The following is a 27,596-nucleotide window of genomic DNA, read 5'->3' on the forward strand; positions in this document are numbered from 1 at the left end:
AACATGTGGTCAGTTGGTTGTCCCTTGCCAAAACGGAGATTATTCACGGCAGTTTGGTGACTAACACTAACTGAAAACACATTGAGGTCTGTTCGGTCCAGAGGAAAATGTTGATTTGAAAAATAATGATCGTTTAGTGATGTAACAGCGAGCAACGGTGATTAGTGTCATCGTGTGATTGCAGCCTTTACAGCGCAGTCTGAGTGACAGGTGTGGAGCTCGTGAACTGGGAGCGCCTCGGTTACATAAAGCTCAGACTAAGGGTCATTAGCGCAGATAACAGCTGAGGAGGGTTTAGAGATAGAAGTCCTTCTGTAAGAAATTCTTATTGTGTTTAACCCCTGATGATTGTCACATAGTAAAAACAAGACCTGAGAACCACTGCTATTAAGGGATAAAGGCATTCTCCATAGTATGTCTTTTCTTTTATGTTTTTTAATGAACAAGATGCTTATATATTTGTTCAGTGACTTCAATAACAAGTACTTTAACCCCCCACCTGAACCGAGCACATTTTCTCCAATTCAGCATAACCCAAATCTAAAAGCTTCCTGATAAAAGCGTTAAAATAGAGTTTGGGAAATTCCACAGTTACCATGGAGATCCCCCATCTTTGCAACTGTTAGCATACATTTCCGTTGACTAACATTAGCTAAAAACAGTATAGAAAGTGGAGAAAAAAGCCGTGGAACAACTCTGTTAGCTGCTGAGTTACTGCTGGTAAATACATCTAATACACTGTGGTGTCCAAGTGTTTTAATGTGAACAATAACTCCAGTATTTTAACTTTTAAAATCTCCATTAGTTTACAATTGCTGCTAATCCCATAATGCTTGGCGATATGACATGACATTCCCGAACTCTATAGCGACAACAAGGATGAAAATGCAACAAAAAAGAGGTCAAAAAGCATCAAAGAACATGCTGAAAAAGAAACAGTGACACAATAAAAAAGCGACAAAAACACGACTAAAGAGAGAAGAAAAAAGCAACAAATGAGCAACAAAAAAATGACGAAAACAGGGCAAAAAAGGCTTAAACAAGAGACGAAAACATGACAGAAACGTTGGATTGAAACGCGGTGACAGCACAACAAAAAAGTCACCGTCAGTTTTGCGGGTCTTAGCTTTCAAATGAGGCTTTCAAATAAAGCCGACCTGGAGAAAATGCACTCAGTTTAAGTGGGGGGTAAGTGGTTAAGATGGAGCAAGTCTTAAAACTGGTATGTATGAATAAAATGTTTGAGCTTTTACTTTGCATTTTGAGAACTTTTGACCACTGAAAAGACTGTTTTGAATTCTGTAGTATTGCCATGACAACAATATTGACTCGACCTTGAATCAGTAACCTTTCTTTGAGGCCCAGCATGCTTAATAGTCCAAAAATCAAGTTCTGATCTGACGGCATTTTGTTTAAATACACACAGATTTCGAGTCCACAGTCAATTATGTGCCTAAAACCAGGACGTCACCAGGTCTAAACCAGAACTAGTGCCAGCTCGCGAGGCTTTGACCTGATTTTAATGCGATGTCTGGGGGAGGTCCTTGTTGTTGACTCCAGACACAGAGAGAGAGTTTCCATTGTGGAACATTTCTGGCCCGAGCTCTGCAGTGCCACAGCTCAGAGAGGAGCTACAGTCGCGATACAACTTTATTGTTTCACCGCAGAGGAACTGTCCCTCTAACAAACCGTTGAACTCGAGCGCTCGCCAAGCTTTCCATGAATCTGCAGCAGCTCAAATATGCACAGACCCATTACGACTTTTTCCATTAAAGTCGTCCAAACCACAAATAAGCCCTGTGTCTCCCACCGCATCAGGTTATGGGGTGAAATTTCCACTCAGAGCCACTCATATACACTTCCCATTTAAAGATTTAGTTTCTTGCTGTGTAGCTTTTTGTGCACAGAAGTCGAGCTGCACGATTTTGGAAAAATATGTGTGTGATTTTCTGACATGTATTTACAATAACATTTACAGTATTTTCCATTGATTTAGAAAGATTCATTTCTGCCCCGAACATCCTGTTTAAGAGTATTTCCATTTGAGAGTAAGCATGAACAAATTACTGCATATTTGGAGTCAGATGACAATATTGAAAAATGATTGATATCTTTCTGTAATTTATCGAACCAACAAATATATCTTTCAGGTTTCACGAAGGCTAAAGTTCACACACTCTAGTCATCTGACGCATCAAAATGATCACTGTTTTCTTGTGTTAAAAAGCAGTTTCCTGTTCATGAGTGGCTTGTAGCGTCGGTTAACAATGATCTTCTGTTCAAGCGTAGAGCTGTGGGCTGCGAAGAGCTATCGGGAGCGACCACAGTGGGACGGGACCAGGCATGTGACTCTGAGGAACTAACACTGGCTTCAAGGCGACTTTAGAAAATAAACAAATGAAGGAAAGACAGAAATGTGTTCTGCTGGTTGCACTTTCCTGGCAAGTGAGCAAAAATGTTCTTACTGGAAAATAATGACATGTTTCTTCATTATCGGTAATTAGCTGAAAGTTGTAAATACTGGGAGACTCCAGCCGGGAACCCAGAACCGGTTTGCAAGAGTAACACTCTACTTAAAGGGACTAGATGCAAGTTGGTCATTGTTTTACTCGCTACTGCCACCTCAGGTCTTATGCGTAATTGCAGTCTCTATATTAAACTCGTGCATGACGGCACTTAGGACCCGAATTAACACCTCTTTGAGCGACAGTGCAGGATTTTAGAGGCAGTTCTGCTGAATAGATACTGTAGCTCTTCAATAGGTCTGAGCTCATTCTACACATTAGGACATGGCTGGAGCATGCAGGGGGAGGAAAATACTTAGTTTTAACATTATTAAACTCCATGTAGTCCCTTTAACCTGCATTTTTAATTTTCTCTATAGAACCATTACATTTGGCACGGTAGTACAGTGGTTAGCGCACGTGCTTCACAGGTCCCGGGTTCCCGTCCCACATGGTCAGGGCCAGCTGTGTGGAGTTTGCATGTTGTTCACGTGTGTGCATAGTTTTCCCCCGGGTCCTCCGGTTTCCCCTACCACTAAAAACATGTACAATAGGCCAGGATGAATGAGAGTGTGTTTGTGAGTGTGCATGGGGGATGACGGATGGAAATTAGCCTAAGACATGTTTACATACATGAGACTCATAAACTTCGTAACTTTCATTGTGTCTACTTGTGTTCTAGTATCACTTTTTAGGTTCGTTTTGTCAGACACTAAGGTTAGAGATGTTAAAGATCTTTTACCTTTACATGTTTGAGGCTGAATCTTAGGTGGTTCCTAAAACGGGCCCGTGACTCCTCTAACCTTTCCAAGTGGCGAATTGCTTTGACACCTTTTTGTCCAAATCTTCCACGTATAAACTTCGTAACGTTCATTGTGTCTACTTGTGTTCTAGTATCACTTTTTAGGTTCGTTTTGTCAGACAATGTTAAAGATCTTTTACCTTTACATGTCATACTTCTGATGACGGCCTGCAGATGGCGGCTGAAACATGTAAAGGTAAAAGATCTTTAACATCTCTAACCTTAGTGTCTGACAAAACGAACCTAAAAAGTGATACATGAGACTCATGTTTGTTCATTAACATGCACTGTCCCGACCAAATAAACCAATAAATACATTTAATGCCCAAAATGTGTCTCTCAAGCCTCTCAACAAGACTTCTGGGACCAACAGCTCTGGTGAAATGAAATATATATATACAGATAGATCTATAATAGACAGATAGACGTGCAGCACTTCACACAGGCGCAGGACGCAGAGAAGAATTGTACTTCTCACAGTAATTTTACCAATAGGTACGTTTTATTTTAACTTTAGTATTATTATTTTGATGCATCTGTGCACTTACTTGAGTAAAAGATTTCTATGTTACTCATTCCACTGTGAGTAAATCTAGAAATGGAACAAGCTTCATGTTGACACATTGTAGTAAATGTGCTACACAAATAAAGTTGACATTGACACATAAAATAGCAAACCTGTTTTTGTTGTTGATATTTTTGGAAATATGAGCGTTTTATTGTTGGTGGTGTTGTTTTTAAATCATTTCATCACTTGTGTCACTACTGAATCCTAAATCTGACTTTTATGCTCAGTTCCTCACAATACTCAAATAATATTCTCCTCATTTTTTAAGTAATTATTTGTGGTCACTAGTAAAATTATTTCCAAGTACTTGAGTAAATATTTTTAAATACTCTGCTGTGTGTTTTGAATGTTTACCTGGCTGGCTGTGGGGCTCTTACCTCCATGAGTTCCTCGAGACCCCCTGCCTCGCTCCTCCTCCCAACTCTTACGTCATCATCACAACACGGAAGTAGCGTCAGGGGTGCACTGGGCTGCGGACACTGTTGTTGTAGGGCAATCAGGTGAAAAACAGGGCGATCAATTGGGTTTCCAGACCAGTGAACTAAAAGTGACGGTGTTTCACAGACCTTTAGATGTGTTGAAAGTGTACATTCGTCCCAAGGATTAGCATAAACAGCTGGACGCGTAATGGCGCTCATCCCCTCACAGGTTCTCCGGATAGCCATCCTTCTCTCGTACTTCTCCATCCTTTGTCACTACAAAGCCCTGGACATGCCCGCACACCAGACCTACGGAGGCAGCTGGAAGTTTCTCACTTTCATAGACCTGGTAAGAAACTAAATAGCGGTGTTTTGTCCTCGCAGCCCGCCGATAAATCGCTAGCAATGCACTGCACGTTGTCGTCTCGGCGTCAGTGTTGTTGTAGGTTTCGCGCACTGTCAAAATCTCTGTGAAATTTAGCGACTTAAATATGAAGAAATTAACTGTGCTTGTGTAGAAGGAATGAAAGATATGCTTTGCAGAAAAGCGCGGGATGAAGAAGAAGTCACTGAGCCGCTGCGGTCCTGTCATTTGATGTAGACGCAAACAATGGATCAAGCAGCGCGTTCAACTTTTATTGACAAAGTAAATCAGTAACATGTGAATCATCTCAGGTGAACCTTATAACCTTAAAGGGTCAACGTGTGCAGTGGATGCATTGCAATAATGAATAATAATAATGATAATAATAATAGAAAGACACAGACAACAATCTCACAATCTCTAACGCTCAAATAAATGGGCTAATCGCCATACACTATTATTTACTGCAAATGTACTACTCTATCCTCAAGGGCATTTCTGTACATAACCACCACATAGTATAGAGTGTTTCATTCACTCTATACTAAGTGCCACTTACAACTTTGCTAGGTAACTTGTCATGTGACAGCGGCCCTTCATTGTTCCTGTCCCACTCACTGAAAGGCTGTGTAAGCTGTATTTGGGGGCTTCACTCAAGAAGATGTAAAGCCAAAAGAAGAGAGTTCTGATGGTTAAAGGTTAAAGGTCCCACCAGCACTGGCTCTAACTGAAAATAAACTGAAGATTATGCTGGAGCTAAAATATATATACAGCTCTTTATCTTAGCTGTTTATTGCACTTTTGTGACTGTATTTTGTCCACTGTTGTTGGATTCAACAATCAGCAAATCTGAAGTGAATTTTTAAATAAAATCCAGTGCAAATGCCTTCTGTTGTATTTATGTTCAGTTACCTGTAATAATTATTGCTTAATTTGCTGAAAATCCAATGTTAAAAGTATCGAATATCGTATCGAAAATCCACTGTATCGCTCGAATCGTATCGGTCCAAAAAAAATGATGTATCGTTTTATATCGAATCGTTTGGCCTCAAATCGATATGTATCGTATCGTAAGTGGTGGTTATGCTGTAGTTGCCCTTGAGGGAAGAGTAGACAGAAGGCAGCATATAGTCTGGCTGGCCAGGCTACACATCTACAGCATCTCTGACCATCACAAATAAGTCAAGTTATACTTTATTAATCCCCTTAGTTCTCTGCATTTAACCCATCCTCAGTGCCGCTGGGGCGACCTGTGGGCAGCAAGTGTGGACTGGTGCTCGACGTCTCATCTCCAGATGTGAAGCCAAGCTAATGGTCAGAATCACCTGGCTGGCGGATTAACCTGTTGTACATGTTATAGTGGTATAGGGGAAACAGGAGTGTCCGGAGGAAACCTGTGGGGAAAAATGTAAACTCCACACAGAAAGTGCCCGTCCAGGTGGGAATCAAACCCGGGACTTTCTAGCTGTGAAGACCAACCGCTGCACTACCGTACCATCACCATCCACACACTTAAACCAAAGTCTAGTTAGTGTTAAAAGATGCCGGGGTTAAAGTTAGATGGTAAAAAAATATATGTACAATAGGGACCAGGACCCTCTTGGAAATGCGATTCCTAATCTGTGGATAATACTGATTGCTTTCAAATTGTCTAAAATTGATTGTGGTCTTTGACACAGAAACCTAATCTCATTATTGGCACTTTCTATTTGATTGACATGTGGTCAGTCAATCCATTGTGAGTTGGAGCTGAGTGCGGGATGTATAACGACCATTTGAACACACAATATTGATGCAAGAACCGTTTATCAGTCACTATGTATTGACACGCTTATACTTAACGCTTATATTGACCCAGGTTTCTCACTAGTTTAGAACATACAACTGAAGACAAGGGGAATGCTTCCTTATTCTTAATCAGAAAGTAGAATATAAAATTAAATTAGAAGAATATATACATCATGTTAACATTTATTGCAGTTAATCATCTGTATTTTATCCTAACCTGTAGCTGAGTGCATTCAAACAGTCAAACATTTTCACACTGAAATCCAGCAGCACAATACTGTATACCACCAAATTATTGTTAATGGAATTTCAAGTGACAAAATTTGCATATTTGAATTTGAAAATGTGCAGAAGTTTAGTTTAATTTACTCCCATTTTAGCCTTACCTTTAACCCTATCTTTTTAGTCTTGTTTTGCTTAAGATATTTAACTGAAAGGGACAGACTTTGTTGAAATGGTTTAGTAAAACTTTGCAATAATATCATTATCATCACATTATTCATGTTAGCGAGTATTCCACTTTCATTTATCGTGCAGCCCTGACTGAGCTATCAGACCGCCCGTTAGCTACTGAGGTTGAATCCTATAAATATGCTTTTTCTTTAACTTTAAACAGGTTCGGGTGCAAGGAAACAGACTGAGTGTTGATTCTAAAGGAGACATAGGGAGGCATTTTCAAAACAATGTTCTAAAAGTTGATTTATGTTGTACTACAAAGGTTATTTGTGCTACTATAGTCCCCTATGATAATACTTCTTTTTCTGGCGACTATAAACTAAAGTTAAATCTTGAGCCTAATTCAGTAATGAGCCTTTAAAATTGAAGGACGGTACGAGGGAACAGAGCAGCCATTCAAACTCCAAACAATTCTTCCACTGTGACTGACTGTCCTCAAGGCATTTGGTTTTCCATCGCAGTAATTGCACCAAAACATCCTCCACATTCAAGTTCAAGTTCGGTGTCTTTGAGAGGGCTGGAGTGGACCACAGTTTGTGAATGCAGGTGACAGCAGTGGTTCAGAGAGTTCAGCTTTCTGACAGCCTGATGGATGACGCTGTTCTTCAGTCAGCTGGACTTGGCCGCTGAGGACACGGTGTGATGTGTGTGTGTGGGATCACCCGCGAGTGCACTCTAGCTCCTCTTGGTGAAAGCAATAAAACAAATGTCCTTTCGGCACGGTGGCTGAGTGGTTAGCGCTCATGCCCTTAAGCAAAAAGATCCCGGGTTCAATTCCCTGACCTGAGTTAGCATGTTTCTCTCCCTGTGTCTGGATCAGTTTCCCCCCCAAAAAAACACACAATAGGTGAATCCTCCAGCCAGGTGTTTCTGACCATTATTAGCTCCTTACGGCTGCTCCAGCTGCATCAAAGGATGGGTCGTATACATTTTATATACATATGTTGTACAGTTATATAATGACAAATAAAGCACCGTAGCTTAAACATTTCTTAGGAGGATAAATTACATTCTATTACAGTGTAATCTCCAGACAGATTTTGTATTATTTATTTGGTTGGGCAGTGCATGTTAATGAACAGACATGGGACTCATGCATGTAAACACACCACGCCGGATTGTAGCCTTGGTCTAATTTGCACCCGTTGTCCCCCACTCACACTTTCAAACACACTCTCATTCATCCTGGCCTATTGTACATGTTTTTAGTGGTAGGGGATAGGCCCATTCCCAAGTTTAAAAATCCATTGTAGCCCTTAAAGGGATTATACGGAGTTTAAAAATGTTAAAACTAAGCATTTTCCTCCCCCTACATGTTCCAGCCATGTCCTAATGTGTAGAATGAGCTCAGACCTGTTCACCACAACTGCTTCTAAAATCCTGCACTGTCACTCAAAAAGGTGTTAATTCGGGTCCGAAGTGCCGTCATGCTCGAGCTTAATATAGAAGCTGCAGTTATGCATACGACCAGAGGTGGCAGTAGTAAGTATAAAATGACTAACTTGCATCTAGCCCCTTTAAATAACAAAGTTTGCCCACACGTTATGTGGCAGTACCACAAATAGTTTAGTTTAGCATAGAGTACCTGTGTATTCAACCTTTATGGAGTAATGTGGATCAGGCAGTAGCAGTACTCTTACTTAAGTACAGATTTGTACTTTTTCCACTCCTGCTTTAAGAACAACAGTTGGTAGAGCTTATTAAAGCAGACCCTGAGAAAATGCTGTGTCACATTTTCCACATTAAGGCAGTTCCTGGTTTAACTGTGTGTAGTAATAAGGACCCAACCAAAAGCCCTTAAACGCACCACTGCAACATCTGCAGTCCCTGAAGGCAACGCGGAACAGGGCGGATTATTAACACCGAAATGACAAAACTGAAATCTGTGACATGAAGCCTGCAGCATTAATTAACCATTCAATATTCTGCCAAAATATTATTGTGTAACCTCACCCAAAGTATTGATTTGATTAAAAAAGGTCTAGTTGATCATATGAATTATAAACCATGAACTAGTGTGGATTTTATTACTGATTCCTGACATTTGTTTCAAATTCAATCCCGGACATCTTCACCTTTGCACAGGCACTAACTTGTATTGACTAATGTAACACATGAACGCTATCATGCTCTAAGACCGTGCTAAAGCTGCTAAAATCCTACTCTATATTTTTATCGTGAAGCACATCTGCTAAAACTTAAACTAGTACTATTATTGTAGACTCTGATTTTGCTCAGTGATCTGTTTAGAGAAGCTCAGCTCCATCACTGGAACAGTATTGACTACAGTGTTTTATTACACACAACGCGAGGGAGGGGCGTTTTACTCAGTAGCATACTAGACGGCCATTATCTTCTCCCGCTACGAAAGGGAGTTTAACTGGTTTATTAAGTTAGAAGCTCATGCGTAGAAATACTTTTACGAACATCAATGAGCATGCTTGACTGACAGTGGAAACTCAATTTTTTATTGAATCAACTTTTCCCGAACAGGGCTTAGTATTTCATGTTAAAACCTCTTTCAGAAAGGGACTTGGTTGTTAATTTGCCCGTTCTCAATCTGTATGCATATAATATTCTTCTGCTATTCTTGGTCCAATGACTTTAGTTTACACATACTTTATTATATAGTTGTATACTGTATAAAGTGTATGACCTCTTTGATGTACTACTGTGTGTGCTTGTGTGCTCAGGTGATCCAGGCTGTATTCTTTGCCTTGTGTGTCCTCATTGACGTGTCCAGCCTCCTGACCAGAGCGGGGGAGAGTCGGGAGCAGGAGAGGCAGCTTCGGAAGCTAATCGCTCTCAGGGACTGGATCATGGCCGTGTTGGCTTTTCCCGTTGGAGCGGTGAGAATTAGGCCAAACCTGCTGACTGACTGCATGCTTCACCGCCAAAGAGATGATAAAAGTGTCAGATGCTAAATGTTTGTATTACGCCTACCAAATGGATAATATTTTGAAGTAACAGGAAGTTTACTTGTGCACAGAATCTTCTTGACAGTGACCACAAACCCTCCCTTTGCATTAGTTTTTCTCAAACAATGAAGCCTGTGTGGTGGTGTAGAGCTGAGTGAGGCGCTCAGACGGTGACCCCTGTCTGCTCCTGGGGCTGTTCTGTTACAGTGGCACACTCCGGTCACATGCTTTAGCCTGACTTTAGCCACGGCGCTAACCTCTATAGCCCTCTATAACACAGAATACCTCACCTGGCAGTGGCCCAGGGCTGCAGTTCTGTTTCAGGCACACGTTCTACGAAACCTGAGGATCATACGGGAGCCTATAGACGAGTATAGAGGCCGCTCCGGGCTCGAGAGTACCCTGCAAGTTCGGTTTACACACAGCACAATGCGTACAATTATAACAGCCGCTGAAGACGGGAATCCTAGCTTTCCTCAGCTGATTGGGAGCACACTGGTTTAAGTGACTAACGTTGTCTTGGCACTCAGGCAGAGATATTTTCTTACTGAAGATTTTGTTAAGACACCTGGATACAGTTTAAGTCACACTCTATTGCACTGTAATTATGCGCAGAACTTATGAAGAAGTCAATCAAGCATTCTTTTGTGGTATCTTTCCCAAGGACACAGTGCGTTATCACACAATAAATAAGACGAGACTGGATACTGGATTGTTGTTTTTTTTAATTGAAGATGCTTTGTCACTCATCCAAAAGGCTTTGTCAGCTCGACAACACATTGCTTCTGGTTCCAGGCTAGACATTTTTACGTTCCTTCTTAGAAAGAGTTAGATTTACCGTTGGCCCCACCTAGCTCACTTTAAGATCCACTCTCATATTTAATCGTTTCAATTATTCTGCCTGGGGGGCACTGGCATCAGCTTGTTGCCTGTCCAGACCAGGGATGCGTCTTGATAGTGTGGTCTTAATTTTTAGCAGAAGAACTTTAGGTAGAGGTAAATTAAAATCTAGGCCTCCCTGTCAGTATCAGATTTACTGACGCAAAGTGTGCATGCAAAAAATAGACCAAAGAAAGTTTAACATTATGCTGCAGGTTGTGAAAACAAACACTAATATCTCCTCTTATTTCTGATTGTCAGTTTGTGGTGTTCACATTCTGGTCTCTGTACCTGTACGACCGGGAGCTGGTCTACCCCAAACTCCTGGACAACTTCATCCCACAGTGGCTCAACCACGGCATGGTGAGTTATAGCAAGTCCCAAAAACATGGCACTGGTTTTCTGTTTTGTATGTCTTTTATGCATTGTTTTGAATGATTATGCCGTTTTATAACATTGGTCTGAGTGTTATCGATGATGCAAGATCTAACTTTGAATAAAGGAGCATTGAAGCCTCTGTTCATTTACAGGATGTAGGACGAATCTTTTGTTTCAACAGATGCTGATGAACAGATTCCCCATTGTGAAGTGGGTTCAGATAATCCAATTGTAGAATAAGAAACATGCAAGCTTTCTGATGACCAATACTCATCCCAAACAAGAAGAAGACCAGGAAACGTCCAATATGTGGACACTAAAACAAAGTTGAGAAATAAACTTATACCGGTGAGCTTTTAACCATCTTATGAACCTTTGTGAAAAAACACTGCTTCACAGAGCATTGAGTAATTAACTATGGTTGTTTCTTCTTCTACTGCTGAAGCGCGCCAATCCGTATTACACATTTATTTCAGTTTTGCGAACACAAAACTGTCCACCACATTTCAAAACCCCATAAGCCATATCCTGACCCTTTTATTGCTAGCATGCCGTGCAGTGTTAATTTCGTCGACTAAAATATTTAGTCTTAATTTTAGTCAAAGTGATATTTTTGACGACTAAAATTGGACTAAAACTAAATTAAAAGTTTCTCATGAGACTAAAACTATGACTAAAAGGTCCAGATATTTTAGTCGACTAAAATAAGACTAAATAAAAATGAAAGGGAGAGAATAAAATCATCCAAACTTCTATTGACCGTCTGACAGAGCCTCAGATCATTTAAATTCACTGCCAAAGGATCAGCTCTGAGCTCTGTTCACGTGGAGCAGCTCCATGAAGTTGAGGACCTTGATTAAATATGATTATAATGAATATTATAAATGCAAAGTCGACTAAATTAGTCTTAAATTTAGTCGACTAAATTGACATGCAATTTTAGTCGACTAAAACTAGACTAAAATGTAAACTTTTTTTTTTGACTAAATCTCAACTAAAATTAAATGACATTTTAGTCAAAAGTCTAAGACTAAAACTAAAACTAAAATAAAATATGTTGTCAAAATTAACACTGATGCCGTGAGATGAAATGAAAGTGAAGTCTTTCCCCATACTGCCTGCAGAGGGCACTCCAGGCCAGTCAGAAACCCTGTCGAGCTCAGTCTTTCAAATCTTCAAATCTTTTTTTTAGACATTTTATCAAATTTTAAAATAAATAGCCCCAACAATGAATGATATCAATCTAAAAAATCTCAGCAATATGAGTAATTGAATAGGTTTTGGTCTCTACACACATGCTGTTTTTCTTGTTGGCTGGAATCACAATGATGCACCTGTCCTCACATGCCTATTATCACCGCTCCGCTCACCCCATTAACACGAGACGCTTCAAAGTCGGCGAGTCTCTCTACACCCGGGCGTCCTCTACAGCGATGATGTCACCGCACGACTGTTGCTAACAACGACATTGCGAACGACCAAAACAACAACAGCATCACATCGGGTACACCCTACTTCCCATCACCGCCGCCTTCACGTGCCAATCTGTGTCCGAGCGTTCGGGTTACAGAGCCTCCGCCGTGCTCCTGCAGAGGCTGTCGGAGCCGCAGAGGGCCCCGCGCATGAGCCGGAGTAAATATTTATCTGTATTCCATGGAAATGACTGTTGTTTTGTTTAAATCCGCCGCCATGGAAACGCGTCGAGGGCAAGGCCGAGGGACGACTGAAAAATGTGTCTGAAACAATGCAGCCAAGAAAGCCGTGGAGAGACGTGGAGTTTGCAGAATGAAAAGGAGGATTCTGCCTATGTCAACACGAATTAAGAAAGTTATTGTTACGTGCAAAGCATAAAGTCCTGGCACCTCGGCACAACCAGTCGTAGAGTTAAAATATTCTTGGCCAATTATAGCCATGAAGGAACCATTTCTGCATTTGTCTTTGCAACATGGTGGAATAGTAGCACTGTCGCCTTGCCTCAAGATGGTCCTGAGTTCGATTCCCGGGAGTGGAGGGAGTAGAGTTTGCACGCTCTCCCAGTGCATGACTTGAACTGGAGAAGGAGAAGTCTGCCTGTATATGCTCCAGATGAATGAATGAATGAATGAATAAATGATTTTGCTGCTCAGACTGAACAAAGTAAGCTGCTCTACTTGCAGTCGCAGTGCACGCAGTTACGTAGGAAATCTCAATTTTTGTTCACAGTCTGCAGTGTTGAGTAATGCCAGGTTCCAAGGTAGGATGGCTGATGCTCATGATGTTCGCCTGAGTCACATTTTCAAAGTGCTTAAAGGGATATTTCAAGATTTTTGACATAGGGCCTCATTTCCTAGTTATCCAGAGTGTTGTTGATTTCTGGAGAGTTTTTTTTTTTTTCTTAATTCATGCAGTCCTTATAATGGAAGAGTTTAGTGGCGCTAGGCTAGTGCTAGGCTAGCGCATGTCTATGGTAACTAGTAGCCTGCATTATAAACCTTTTCAAAATCATGGGGTCGTCCTACAAACGTTGCCATATCTGATTTGTAGAAAGCTCCTTTGTGAATTACACGTGTAGTAATGTGGCCACAGGTAAACAAACTGCTGTAGATCCGGTAACCGAGCAGATCACTCCACCGCTGCGTAGCTACAACCAGGAAGCTGATGCTGCTCAAGTTCTTTTAAATGCAAAATGGTTATATTTCAAAAAATATTCAGTCAACACAGACATGTCAGTATTCTGGTGTTATAAGTGATTTTCCTCAGGTGCACTGTGCTTGGGGTCAGACTGTTTTTAATGCAGGCTACTAGTTACCATAGACATGCACTAGCCTAGCATTAGCCTAGCACCACTAAAGTCTTCAAATACAAGGACTGCATGAATATTTTTTTAAATTTTTTTAAAGTCTCCAGAAATCAACAACACTCTGGATAACTAAGAAAAAAAAAATCCAGAAATATCCCTTTAACAATTTCAATCTTCTTTGCATTTGGCTCCTGTTTTCTCCCGTGAACATTTAAATGCCATATTCATTGAGGCTGAACACCACACCTTCGCTGTTACCAGGTCTTCAAAACAAAACACAGCGTTCTGTACATTGGCATCTGTAACCTTTGGACACCTCCCATTTTCAAAAGCTCCTAAACCGCAAACTTACATAAACAGTTGTGCTTTCTGATATTGTTTTATGTAAACGCTTGACTTTGTAGATGTTGTCGAGTCATTTGTTGGGGCATGTCTTACCTCGATCCGCTTGACTTATTTTCTTCTGGGCGGAGATCAATTGGTTGCAACTTGTTCACTTGTGCCAGTTGGACAGCTTGCAAATTGTACAGTAATTTCAAGGGTTCAGAAAGTTCAGATGGATTGTGGTGAAGGAGGAAGATCTGTCTTATTTTGGAGACATTTTCTGTTTGAAAAAAAAGCTTTGCATTTATTTAAAGTACTCAGACTGGGGCATGCCAGGTTTATTTAGATTTCCCTTTTATTGTTTTCAATTTGGCAGGTTTGCCTTTAACACATTTCAGAGCTAAAACTACAAATTAACGAAGCACAAACCGGAGAGATCAGGACTTTGTGAGGACTAAATTGGAGATTTTGCTAGATATTCACACAGGCTAAAAAACTATTAAATGAGGTTTGCCCTTTGACTCTTTAAACTATTTACCACATAGACATCACACACAGATTTTTTTTGCCTCACAGCCTCTGTGTAGATCGCATAATCCGGTTTACCCTGAGATGCAGAGCAAGCAAGAGTTCTGTTTTCCCGACCGCTGTCCGAGTGCGAGGGGTTTTCCAGAGAGATAAAGAAAGGGCCACAAACCACCAGGAATTGAGAGTAGAGAGCTATCCCACATCTCAGTTTAACACTTCAGAAGACTTTCTCCATAACATCAGGAAATTAACTGTGTTAAATGTAATACTTAACACGTTAAACTGTGTTAATTGTTATATTTTCTTTTTTGTGTGTGTCACATTTCTCTTTGTTTCAATAACTTCTAATGTTGGGTATTTAGTTGTATATCCTGAACAGACATTATAAAAGAAAAATTATACTATATGAAAATTAAGCCTGAACCTTATACAAAAGTCTGATCAGATTTTGTGTTTCATTTCTATAAGCTGACAAATCTGTATTCCCCATTTAGAAAGAAAGGAGAAAAAAAAGGTCAATATGCTTTTGTCTTAATGTACACATTCACACATACACCAGGCTACTTAGTCATCAAGCAAATATTTCCCTACACCCTTTTCTATACAAAACAAAAACAAACCGCTTTGTTGCCTGATAATTATGCCTCTGTATGTGTAAGTGTTGAGTAATAACTTATGAACCTGAAGCGTTGGCACCTATGGTGCTGTGCCACAGCTGTGAACTCAGGGCAAACAAGGTAAAAAGGTCTGCCCCCCCTTCTGTTTCTATGGGGATAAGATAGATTCACAGTGCCCCCAAGTGGACACAGACTGCACATTCCAAAAGTAACTATTATGAATCATACATGGGTCAAATGTTTTTTGTTTGCTCCAGTTTTCTGTACCACTAAAACATGCTGGTCTCATTGGATCAAAGTTGCAGCCGTTCAGGACTAACCATCTAACAAATTTGTTGTATAATTATTCTGTAACAAATAAACCACTTTAAAATACTTAAGAAAACAAAACATATTTTATTTAATATGGCCACACCATTTTTTGATTAGGCAGAATACAGTAGAAATTGGGAAGAGAAAGAGAATTAACATTCAGCAAAATAACTACCAGAGATCTGTTCACTTAGTTTTTGATGCCGAGAGTAAAACTACAATAATACATTGTGAATTTTCACTTCCTAGGACTGTGAACTCTCCTGTTACTGGGATAGAAAAATAAAGTTTTCTTTTCTGTTTTTTTTTTTTTTTTTAGCACACTACAGTTCTGCCATTCATCATAATTGAGATGCGAACTACCCACCACAAGTATCCCAGCAGGCTGTGGGGTCTGGCTGCTGTCTTCACCTTCGGAGTGGGCTACATCCTCTGGTCAGTTCTATGTCCAGGCTGCCTGTTTGTGACTGTTTGACTTTTTTCTCTCAGTGCGTCATTTATTTTCTTATTGAATACATGAATTATTCTATGTTTGTTTTTTTTGTGGTTGTGCTTGTGAAAAAATAGTTAATTCTATGGTAGATGAATGAGAAGGCTTGATGTCCATGTACAGTGATGTGGTACATACACATTTGCCCTCACAGGACGTGCTGGGTGCATCATGTGACCGGCGTGTGGGTGTACCCTGTCCTGGAGAAGATCGGCCCTATGGCTCGAATTGCCTTCTTCAGCGGACTGTGTGGGCTCATCGGCGTCTTCTACGTATTTGGAGAGATTCTCAACAGCTACATCTGGGACCAGCACATCACCAGCAACACAGGTTAGATAAACAATTGGGCAGGAATCTCCATCTCCAGTAGTTTTTGGTTAGGGGTTCCAGACTAAAAAACATTGTGGGTGAGAACTGCTTCTTAATGGGATTGTCTCTTTTTTTTTTTTAGCTAAAGTGAAAGGCGAGTGACTCTTTGCTTCAAGCGAAAATCCTTGAAGGTCAATCAAGAGTTGGAGCGTTTAGCCCCGCCCACCTGGACAGCACAAGAACGGAAACAAAGCAAACCTCTACTGAACTGCTTGAAACTCCCATATGTACATCCATAGGAACAAATATCCGATTCCTTTCATAATTATTACTGTAAATACTTGAAATACGGAAGCAAAACTTGTTCATAATTTGCTTTTTCATTTGTTTTTGAGCTGCTGTTTTTGTTTTTAGGAAGAAAATGAAACGTTTTTAGGAAAAGTGAACGGTGAGGTTCCTATACTGTTATCTATTTGCTGGATAAAAGGTCTGACCAAAGGGAACAACTTAAAAGACATTAAGTTATGGAGTGATGTTCTGTGGCACAAAGAAGGCTCTGAATAAATAAAGTTTGAGAGGAAATGTAAGTGTTCTTTTTTTTATGTCTTTGTATGCTGTGAAATAGAGCCTTATGTGACCAGCACTGAACATTTTAATGTGATTGGAGCAAAGGGTGGGAGATATGACAATATTTTAAAGGGGGGGTATTATGAAAAATCGACTTTTTCAAGCTTTACATCATGTTATTATGTCATTCCCTCATTAAAAACATGCCTGAAGTGTTGCCATGGCACATTCACATATTTTTGAGTAATCTGTAAAAACTCTGATGGCGGCCATTTTAGGGATAGGTTTGCCTGAGTCCTCCTAGGAACGCCCCCACCTCCTGGAGACGCCTCCGAGCTTTCCTCACCAGCCAAGTAACCAACCACTGCTCCTCAGCAGAACCCCCTCCCCACTGATGCCACTAATGGGCGCTGGCTGCCCTGCTTTATGACCACGACACTGGGGGCCGCCATTGCTCCGCCATTACTGTAGTACCTCCATATCGCCACTAGGCCCCGATTGAAAAGCATTGGAGTTTAGACACCTTAAAAACAACTTTAACGCCTGGTTAGACTAGACTAGGCTAGATATTCCTCCTGAGATAACGCTGGGTTAATCACAATAAATGAAACCAGGCTGGTTTTCGTAAAAAGAATTTTTGAAATCTTGTACTTAATGAGGGTCGGACTGTTAGCATTGGAGCAGCGCGAGCTACACGTCACGCAAGGGCCGAGTCTACGGTGAAGATCCCGCCCTTATGCCCTTTTTAGGAACATGCTTCGTCAGAGCTGGGGAGGGGGAGTCTGTAAATCCGCCATGAATTCCCCCACGACCGTGGTCATTATGGTAAACGGGGAGGAGTGAGCAGAAGACGTCCATTATTTTTTACAGTCTATGGTTGCCACAGACAGCGTGTGGAGGGGGCGTGTCGGAAAGGGTCAGAGGTTCTTAAAGAGACAGAGGCCTATTTCAAGACATTCACTACAGCCATTTTGAGAGAGCAATTTTATACAAAGCAGTTATTCTAATTTACTGCATTTACAGACCAACAGAAGGTTTGGTCATCATTGTAGTGTGATATAGACTGGTGCTATGGGATTAAAAAAAAAAGCATAATACCCCCTCTTTAAAGAAACTGTTTGTGATCATCAGACCCTGTGATGAAATGCCAATCAGGAGAGATTAACTGTAAGATGATTTCAATGCGTTTTTGTTTAATGTTGCTGTTTGCTTTTCCCCATCCGCTCTGCCTATTGATCATTCCCTGACGTGCTGTGAGTGAGAGACAGTGACTTTAAACAACCGCAGTGATGTTAGATTGTATTTTAGGTTTCAAAGGACATTTTAGGCACTCAGCCGATCCACCCGATCGCACAAAATTGTGTTAAACCATTCCGTCAACACAAAGTAATCACCGCACCTCCTCCTCCTCCTCTCGGGTCATTCAGTTGAAAAAAACAATTTAAAATAAAATCTTAACACTTTTTTTTTTTGTTTTTTTTGGCTGTTCTGTCACTTGTCTAGCCTTTTTTTTTTCTTCCAGGTGTGAGCTTCGTATTTAACTGAAGAAACCACGCTGCTCGGTCGTTCGTTAGCGACTTCACACGCATCCGCTCCGAGGTGCCACTTTCAAACACGCGCACCGAATATATTTACATAAATCTGCATGTCGATGAGAGGAAGACGGCAACATTACGACAGGTTGATCTAGTAACGCAGGAAATTAACGCTCAAAATGTTAACGGAACTCGAGGGATTTAAGGATGTTGAAGTCCAGTTTACTGTGAACAAAAACAGTTATTTTCGTAGAGATGCTCTTTGTGAAAGCATCTCATTATCATAGTTAGATCAAATTGAATTGGTTTACATTAGGGGCCTAAAAGAGAATGGGAAATGTGCAACCCACTTTGATGAATATTGATAATGACTTAATGTCACTTTAGAATTGGAAAGTTGGATGAAGTATCTTGTCCAAAGACTGCATACATTTCTGCACTACAAAAAGTAAATATCAAGCATTGGCTTAAATGACTTGAATTGAGGAAATGTATCTTGTTTTGAGCGGTTTTCACTCATTTAGACACTTTTCCTGATCGGACCAAGTTTACTTTGCTTGTTTGAGGACATTTCAGACCAGCTCTAGTGTAAAAAAAAAGGGGTGAAATAAGAAAGTAAAATTGCCAATGAGATAAGACCAATTTTCTTACCCCATTGGCAAAGAAAATGACCTGAAATAAGGACGAAATGTATCAAAACGAGTCAGAAACATCTCAGAACAAGTGAAATAATCTAGGACAAATGCCCAAGAACTTCTTAACTCGTCAAAACAACTAAAATTTGGATTATTATGCTCAAATTGAGATGTTTATACTGATCTAGTTAAATACTTTTTGCAGTGTGGGAGCCTGATTCAAACCACCTTCTTTGAGGAAATGTACGAGTTTCAACCCTGCAACAGTTTAACTATAGCCATACAGCAACATACTCTGTCTGCAAAGGCTTCCTCCGGGTGCTCTGGTTTCCCTACCACTAAAAACATGCAGGCTTCCTCCGGGTGCTCTGGTTTCCCCTACCGCTAAAAACATGCAGGCTTCCTCCGGGTGCTCTGGTTTCCCCTACCACTAAAAACATGCACAATAGGCCAGGATGAGTGAGGGTGGGGGACAACGGATGCAAATTAACCTATGGCTACAATCTGGGTTGTTTTACATGCCTGTGAGTATGTTCATTAACATGCACTGTCCCAACCAAATAAACAAAACAAATATAATGGACTAATGTTACACTGCTGAGAGGCTTCTCCAGAAATGTTTTAATTGTCCGGTGGAGGCACTAAAATTCCAGCATGAAAGTCAGGGGTTTGATCCCCGAGCTGGGTTTGGCCCGTCTCTGTGGAGATACATATTCTCCCTGTCCCTGTGTAAGGTTCCTCCGGGAGCCCTGTTTCCCCATCCCACTAAAAAACATGTACAGTTGGCCAGGGTGAACGAGAGTGTGTTTGTGAGTGCAAGAGGTGGAAATTAGCCCATGGCCACAATCTGGCGTTGGGTGTTTACATGCATGAGGGATGAGTCCCATGTGTGTTTGTGCGCTCTCCTGACCAATTACACAAATAAATAGGCATTAAGTTATAGTTGTTTTACCCTATTGCTGGGTTGCAGGTGACATCATAGCATTCTGAAGGCCTATAATATTATATAGTTGAAAAATTATTTTGTTTTTGAGGAAATGTTTGGTCTTGTACAGAGAGATCATGGACCCAGTGACTGATATTAATGATATATTTTTTAAAGAGGGGGTATTATGCTTTTTTCAATCACATAGCACCAGTCTATATCACACTGCAATGATGACCAAACCTTCTGTTGGTCTGTAAATGCAGTAAATTAGAATAACTGCCTTGTATAAAATTGCTCCCTCAAAATGGCTGTAGCGAATGTCTTGAAATAGGCCTCTGTCTCTTTAAGAACCTCTGACCCTTTCAGACACGCCCCCTCCACACGCTGTCTGTGGCATCAGTGGGGAGGGGGTTCTGCTGAGGAGCAGTGGTTGGTTACTCGGCTGGTGACGAAAGCTCGGAGGCGTCTCCAGGAGGTGGGGGCGTTCCTAGGACTCAGGCAAACCTATCCCTAAAATGGCCGCCATCAGAGTTTTTACAGATTACTCAAAAATACGTGAATGTGCCAAGGCAACACTTCAGGCATGTTTTTAATGAGGGAATGACATGATAACATGATGGAAAGCTTGAAAAAGTCGATTTTGCAAAATACCCCCCTTTTAATTCAGATATTTTCTTTGTAGCTACGACTTGTGAAAGTGTAAAGCTGTTAATAGGAAAAACTGCCTCCTGCCCCCCGTTGGGTCCGATGACATCATCATATTCTAGAACCTGCAACCCAGCAATATTTGTTATATTTAGTGAAATATCACAGGTAAAATTCAACTTGCCCCCAATGCACTGCCTCTGCCCCCATCAGACTGGGCACATGGGCTGGCAAATCCGATTACACTCGTGATGTGCTGCTGCCCCTGGCCAACCCTCAGACACACCCCTTATATTATGTCAGCAACCAGATATAACATGGCCATAACATGTGCATGATCAGATATTCCCATTCAAGCCTATATAATTTCCATGCCTAATCTGTTCAATATTGATGGATTAATATGTTTAACCATAGTTTCAGATCAAATGAGATTACTAAAATAGACAATAGCTCCCTCTCCTGGGTGGATCGAATTAAAGACAATATTTGGACTGAAAAGCAGGCTATTGAAAACTCATGATTGTTAAATTATACACATTTTAATTGATTACAAAAAAGAGAAAAATACAAGATCATATATAAATCAGTTCTATTGCTTTCTGGTCTTGGGATTTGGTGCTAAAAAAAATAGAAATACGTGTTTGATGTTGCACTATGCAATGTATGACAACAAGTACTTTTATTTTTGTTACCATTTGGATTTTCTTGTTTGTAAAATGTCTTCAGCATCTCCACAGCTTCCTCTGCTCTGTGACCTGCAACACACTGCACACCAGTACCATGTTTTATCAATCTATTAATAAAACTTGAATGCAGATTCTTTGCCAAAGTTGCCCAGGATTATTTGAGAGAAATTTTGTTTTCCTTCAATCCAATCCTATCAACTATTGCACATTTTGCCAACAACTGTTCTCAAAGTACTGCATACAGTACATACAAATAAAGAGATTCTTCAGTATTGGGGGTAATTTGGAATTACATTGTTCACAAATTACTAGTTTTAGCTTTTACCAGTTTTAAGAAATACAGACATTTTGCCAACCTTAAATGTGGTCCCAGTTTGTGGTAAATTTGCAGAAGAAATGTCCAAAACAGATCCACAGCCTCCAAATCTGTCGTTCCTACAGCCGTACACCACTACAGGGAGATCTGACCAGCTGTCAAGGAAGGGTAATGCACAAAACTGATTCCCAAACTGTCCATCTTCAACATACCACATGACTCTGATAATGTCTATGCTGCTCTATTTGAATTTAGAAAAGCCACTTCCTGATGTAATTGATGTGACTGATTAGTGGGGTCTTGCACAGGCCTTGTCTGATGTATTTACAATTGTGTTTCTGCTATAGACCCATCCTAAATGAGCCAGGATCGTGCATAGTTGGCCACTTCTCCAGGTCTAAGTCAGAGATAAGTCAGAGATAAGTCAGAGATAAATTCAATAAGACAAAAACCTGGGACACTAGCACAGCACTCCATACTCCACACTATCCACAATTATTTGCCAGGGAGCTCGATCGATAGAACTAATAACTGCACAGTTTATCCGCAGAAAAACCTGTGTAAAAGGATACTGAAGAGCCGGAGTGCAGCAGCACACATGATACATGGCTCCACTGTAACATACAGCACAGTTTTGTCACAAACTGTTTTAACTTCTAAACCTTTAACTTTGCACCAATCTCTGAGTTCATCCAGAGCCACCATCTCAGCATGACGAGTGGCCTGAAAACAGAAAGTATGCATTTATATTTTTGTATTAATTCACTAAATACCAGAACAAGATCAATCCCCTGAGGTTCTTACGTTTTTGGTCTCATTAACTTCGTTTCTTCCTTTTCCTATGACCTCATTGTTGTAAACTAGAAGACATCCAACTGGAACTTCGCCATTCTCCAGAGCATCCTTGGCCTGGAAAAGAGGAAAAAGTAGTTCCTAGCGATTTGTTTTTGATTTTACCTTTGATAAGCATTTAAACATTTCCTGCAGTTTTGGCCCATATTAGTATACAAGTAGGATTTTTTTTTTTTCATTTAGCAAGAATCATGTTTTGGTTTATTTTAATTGTAGCTTATGTAATCATCTGCAATTACAGAATCCGAGTTTATTACCATATCAAACGCCTTATCCATCCATTTTTGGATCTCTTCATCGCTGGGATAAAAGCTTTCTCCACAACCGTCTGCTGGTCCCATTATAGTCCTCCTATAATTGGCAGTACACTGATAAATCTTTGTACAAATCTGTTAAAAAAATATTCATTTTATGCTCATCAAACACATTTCCAATTCACAGTTTATCAGCATGAGAGAGCCATGCTTTGGAAGAGCCGGGGGAACAAAATAAAGGTTGCACAAGCTCTGAAAGCAGCCAATCACATCGATAGTTGTATCTGGTAAAGTGTAATAAGTGAGTAAAAGCCATATCCGGTAAGTGTGTGAAAATAAAAGGGATATATTGCGATTAGAAAATATTTAACTTTTTAAAATGCACAGTTTTAAAGCAGCTTTGTGAAACACTGCTGACGATTTAATACACACTGCATAAAAATCAAATCAAATCTGTTTTTCCTGCTTTTATTTTGATAGTGACTTCCGCCCAATGACTTATTTGTTCCGGCTTGACGGTTGACAGCTAACGTGTTAGCAGAGACTTGCACGGTTGCACGGCTTTGGAAAGTGTCCAGTCAACATGTTTGTCATTTAGCTGGTTTTAAGTGTATTTTGGAGTCTGTGTTTTGGTCACGATTTAATTATGTTTTCTTCAACTTGGAATTTTTTAAAACGCCATAAAAGAAAGTTCATTTTTACCGGTGCAGTAGTTGGTGGTAAGTTTAGCTTTAGCATTTATTTTGCTGCTGCTATGACAGTGGCTGCTGTATTGCTCAAAAGCAAACTCTAAAAAAAATGAAATTAATGTAACTATGACCTTAAAGGATGTCATTGTATGTCGTTTGTGGCACTAACGTGTTGCAGCTATGAAATCATGGCATTTTTGATGTTAGATACACATTGTGATTTGATTTGCACTGGGTTAAAGTTTCATTTGGGAAGTGGTTTTATATTTTTTCTTAATAAATCGATCAACTGAATTCAATTTGAATCCTATGTAACCCATAGCAGCTCGCGTTAAGCTTCTTAAGTCACATCAGATTTATCAGTATTATCCTGTAACACTTTACTTTAGTCCAAGAATGAGAAGACGAAACAAGAAGTAGTGCACTCACCATCACTATTCTATCTACATAATCCATTACAGTGATTAAAGGTTTGTAATGTTTGGCATTTCATAAGTTGATCCTCTTGTTTTATTCGCAGGCGTGTACTTCCTGGGTAAATATGCACAGAGGAAGATCAGAGAGATCCAGGAGAGAGAGGCCAATGAGTACATTGCTCAGGCCCGAAGACAGTTCCACTTCGAGAGCAACCAGAGGACCTGCAACATGACTGGTACGTGTTACACTCAGAAGTCTATAGATTTGATGTCACCATAGCCACATTAATGTACTCTTTGTCATGCTTTGTAACTGACATCATGTCTTGTTTCAGTGTTGTCCATGCTGCCATCGCTAAAGGAGGCCATCGCAACTCAGCTCAACTCTGAAAGTCTGACTGCGCTGCTGAAGACAAAGTGAGTGAAAATGTGTCTGTTTTGCTGCATGTCTGTTTCAAATTCCCTTATTTCATTGATTAATGTGTTGAACTGAATTAATATGGTCATCTGTCTCTCACCAGACCGACTAACAAGTTGGAAATCTGGGAGGACCTAAAGATAATCAGTAAGTTTGGTCTGCGGTTTCTGAAATGTTGATGTGAAATTGTGTGTGGTCTGTTGAACTGGTGCTGTGGCAATTATAGGTAAGAAGTATGTTTTACAAAAAGGTTTTATATGAATTTTCTGTGCAGGTTTTACTCGTACGATTGTTGCCGTCTACAGCACGTGTATGTTAGTGGTCCTGCTCAGAGTCCAGCTCAACATCATCGGAGGATACCTGTACCTCGATAACTCGGCCAACAAGAGCACGACGGTCAGTGGCTTCTCCTTGGACCTTCTGTTGTTTATACAGTGTTGTCAAGGGCATGTCTGTATCGCGTTCATTAACACAGCCAGAGCATTCATTTAGAATGACAGGAAAACGTATGCACAGCAATATAAGTCCATGTATTTGTTTTGTTTTTGATTGATCGTGAGACAAAATGAAAGTCCTTGATGTCAGAACTAGGCCAGCTACTACCGAGCCAACTTGGCTGCAGATTTAAAGGAATAGGCCACCGTTTTTACATACTGAGATATGTTCTTACCTTAGATTTGACGAGTTCTTTAGGACCTGTCTGGTCTTCACCCGTGCCTTCAGTCACGTAAACACAGCGCAGACGGCGTTAGCATTTAGCCTCTCCCTCTCTCCTCTATAGCTCCAAAACAGGTCAAGATAGAAGCTACCAAGCTCTTCCACGTTTTCCCTATTTAAATATGGTTACGTGAAGTGTTCCACTACAAAGTATAATTACACAAAATTAAACAATGTGGATTTTCTAAGCGGATAAAAGGGGGAACTATATTGTAAGGCGTAATAATACCAGGAGTTGTTCGAAATCCGCGCAGTAATCTTCACTTTACTGTGCGGATGCCAAATTACTCCTGGTATTATTACGCCTTACAACATAGTTTTATCCGCTTAGAAAATCCACATTGTTTAATTTTGTGTAATTATACTTTGTAGTGGAACACTTCACGTAACCATATTTAAATAGGGAAAACGTGGAAGAGCTTGGTAGCTTCTATCTTGACCTGTTTTGGAGCTACAGTGGAGAGAGGGAGAGGCTAAATGCTAACGCCGTCTGCGCTGTGTTTACGTGACTGAAGGCACGGGTGAAGATCAGACAGGTCCTAAAGAACTCGTCAAAGCTAAGGTAAGAACATATCTCAGTATGTAGAAACAATGGCCTGTTCCTTTAACCCTCTGAGGCTGCTGTAAGTAAAGAGTAAAGAGTTGTTCTTGTTCTCAGGCTCCCATGGCTCCTCCAGACGTCCAGCAGCAGTATCTGTCCAGTATCCAGCACTTATTAGGAGATGGTATGTAGTTCTATATAACTTAGGCTTTAATCCCTTGTACCTCTTAACATCCTTTCTCACTGGAATTTTTCTCTGTCCAGGTTTGATAGAACTTATGACAGTTGTGAAGAGAGCTGTGCAAAATTCATTAGGAGGGTATGTGTTTTAAACTCTATACTTCTGAGGGATTTATTCGTCTAAATATTAAGCATCTAGTAACCATAATATTCAATTAACGACTCTGAGTATTTTTGTCTCTGCCACAGTGTGTCCCTGAAGCAGACTCTGTCGCTGCTGGAGTTGGAGCAGCAGATCAGTTGGATTAGGGCTGAGGTGGAGGGTTCTGAGCCTGAGCGTCCGATGTCCTGGTACATGTTGGCGAGCGACCAGGAGGCGCTGGCAGACCAGGTAAAATAATGATTTGGTATTGAGAAGTTGTGGCTCCGATTACTTTTCCAAGCTGCTAAAAGTGCTGCATTGTACTATACTTATTCCTTGGGTCTAGTGAATGTTGAATGTCTGTCGTGTGTTCAGGCTTGTGGTTTGACCGAAAGTGATGTGCTGACAATACGACTCCTGGATGAGACCAGAGACATGTTGGACAGGTGAATAACGCTGACTTCACAAGGTTTCTTTGCACAGCTGAGTTTGAATTATAAAAATCTGTATGTGCTCTTTTGGACACAGCCCTGACTTCAAGAAAGTCCTCAACACCTGCATGAACAGAGGTTTCTCCCGTCTCCTTGACAACCTGGCCACGTTTTTCAGATCTCCGTCTGTGGAATCAGATCACAGTCCTGCACCCGACAGGTAGGAGTCTAAAATGAAGACGGTCAAAGCCACTATAGTGTGTATTTTCAACCATTTCTGTAGAGAATAAACATAGTCAGCTGTATTTGCTGCACTTTAGAAGATCAATTTCAGGTAGAACTTGTATTCCATTTACTTATGAGAAGAAAGTCATAGAAATGCCTAACTACTCAAAAGAACAAAAGTAAATGACTGAATCCTTCATTTTATCTGTGAGCTCATCATCCAGCTGTTCCCATACATTAGAAAGTGGTTTAGAAATAATTTAGCAGGAATAATATGGAAGTTTTATTATGTTTTTCTGTTTCCAGTTTGACTGCAATGAGTTTACCACTGGCCAAGATCATTCCCATCATTAACGGACAGATCAACACCATCTGCAGCGAGACGCCCAGCCACTTTGTTCAGGTGAGATTTGAGGAGAATTTGTCAATACTCAACTGTTATTGTTTTGGGCTTTTTCCAATGCTTGTATTTTTTTTTTTCTCTTCAGGATATACTGTTGAACAACCAGGTGAAGGAGTTTGCCGCTAATGTTTATGAAACGTTTAGCATGCCCCAAGAGCTGCAGAAATAACTACAAATTAAAGACAAATGCACTACAACATGAGTTGGACTATGCCCCCAGGTCACAACATGAACTGCACATCCTCAAAGTGGCCAAGGACCCAATGCATCAAGGGAAATGTAGTCCCATTGAGCAAACGGCTGCTATACGCGTGGACAAAACTATTCTTTCGGATTTTACAGATTTTGTATCACTTCTGGTGAATTTATTAATTCTATGAATAGCCTATTTGCTTCTCTCTTTAATTTCACTATAATTTAGGGTTTTGTTTTTTTCTAAAACTCACTGTTCTAATACATAATTTCTAACATGTTGTTGGGAGGCTTTGACATGGCTTATGTGAAGTGTTGACCAAGTCAAAGCAAAACGTTTTGTCAATTACAAAATCTTTCTAGACATTTTTAACAGATTGTAAACA

The 27,596-nt window shown here is 40.4% G+C and overlaps 3 protein-coding genes across 3 annotated transcripts; 2 read left to right on the forward strand and 1 right to left on the reverse strand.

The window, feature by feature from the left end:
* The first annotated feature begins 4,313 nt into the window (after positions 1 to 4,313).
* aig1 (androgen-induced 1 (H. sapiens)) lies at positions 4,314 to 16,991 on the forward strand. Its single transcript, XM_079571845.1, has 6 exons — positions 4,314 to 4,642; positions 9,595 to 9,750; positions 10,960 to 11,061; positions 15,956 to 16,071; positions 16,281 to 16,456; positions 16,578 to 16,991. Exons 1-6 carry the CDS (start codon positions 4,502 to 4,504, stop codon positions 16,595 to 16,597), a joined length of 711 nt encoding a protein of 236 aa, XP_079427971.1. The 5' UTR covers positions 4,314 to 4,501; the 3' UTR covers positions 16,598 to 16,991.
* A 4,308-nt stretch (positions 16,992 to 21,299) lies between these two features.
* adat2 (adenosine deaminase tRNA specific 2) lies at positions 21,300 to 23,064 on the reverse strand. Its single transcript, XM_079572291.1, has 6 exons — positions 22,860 to 23,064; positions 22,555 to 22,659; positions 22,323 to 22,473; positions 21,791 to 21,897; positions 21,441 to 21,513; positions 21,300 to 21,366 (listed from the first exon to the last, which is right to left on the reverse strand). Exons 1-6 carry the CDS (start codon positions 22,941 to 22,943, stop codon positions 21,338 to 21,340), a joined length of 549 nt encoding a protein of 182 aa, XP_079428417.1. The 5' UTR covers positions 22,944 to 23,064; the 3' UTR covers positions 21,300 to 21,337.
* A 316-nt stretch (positions 23,065 to 23,380) lies between these two features.
* Positions 23,381 to 27,377, forward strand: pex3 (peroxisomal biogenesis factor 3). The gene is made up of 12 exons (XM_079571895.1): positions 23,381 to 23,575; positions 24,066 to 24,197; positions 24,297 to 24,378; positions 24,483 to 24,526; positions 24,654 to 24,775; positions 25,755 to 25,821; positions 25,902 to 25,956; positions 26,067 to 26,208; positions 26,335 to 26,405; positions 26,488 to 26,610; positions 26,922 to 27,018; positions 27,104 to 27,377. Exons 1-12 carry the CDS (start codon positions 23,503 to 23,505, stop codon positions 27,185 to 27,187), a joined length of 1,092 nt encoding a protein of 363 aa, XP_079428021.1. The 5' UTR covers positions 23,381 to 23,502; the 3' UTR covers positions 27,188 to 27,377.
* Positions 27,378 to 27,596: the final 219 nt, after the last annotated feature.

Source organism: Gobius niger (assembly GCF_951799975.1).
Source record: "Gobius niger genome assembly, chromosome: 15".
Taxonomy (NCBI): Eukaryota; Metazoa; Chordata; class Actinopteri; order Gobiiformes; family Gobiidae; genus Gobius; species Gobius niger.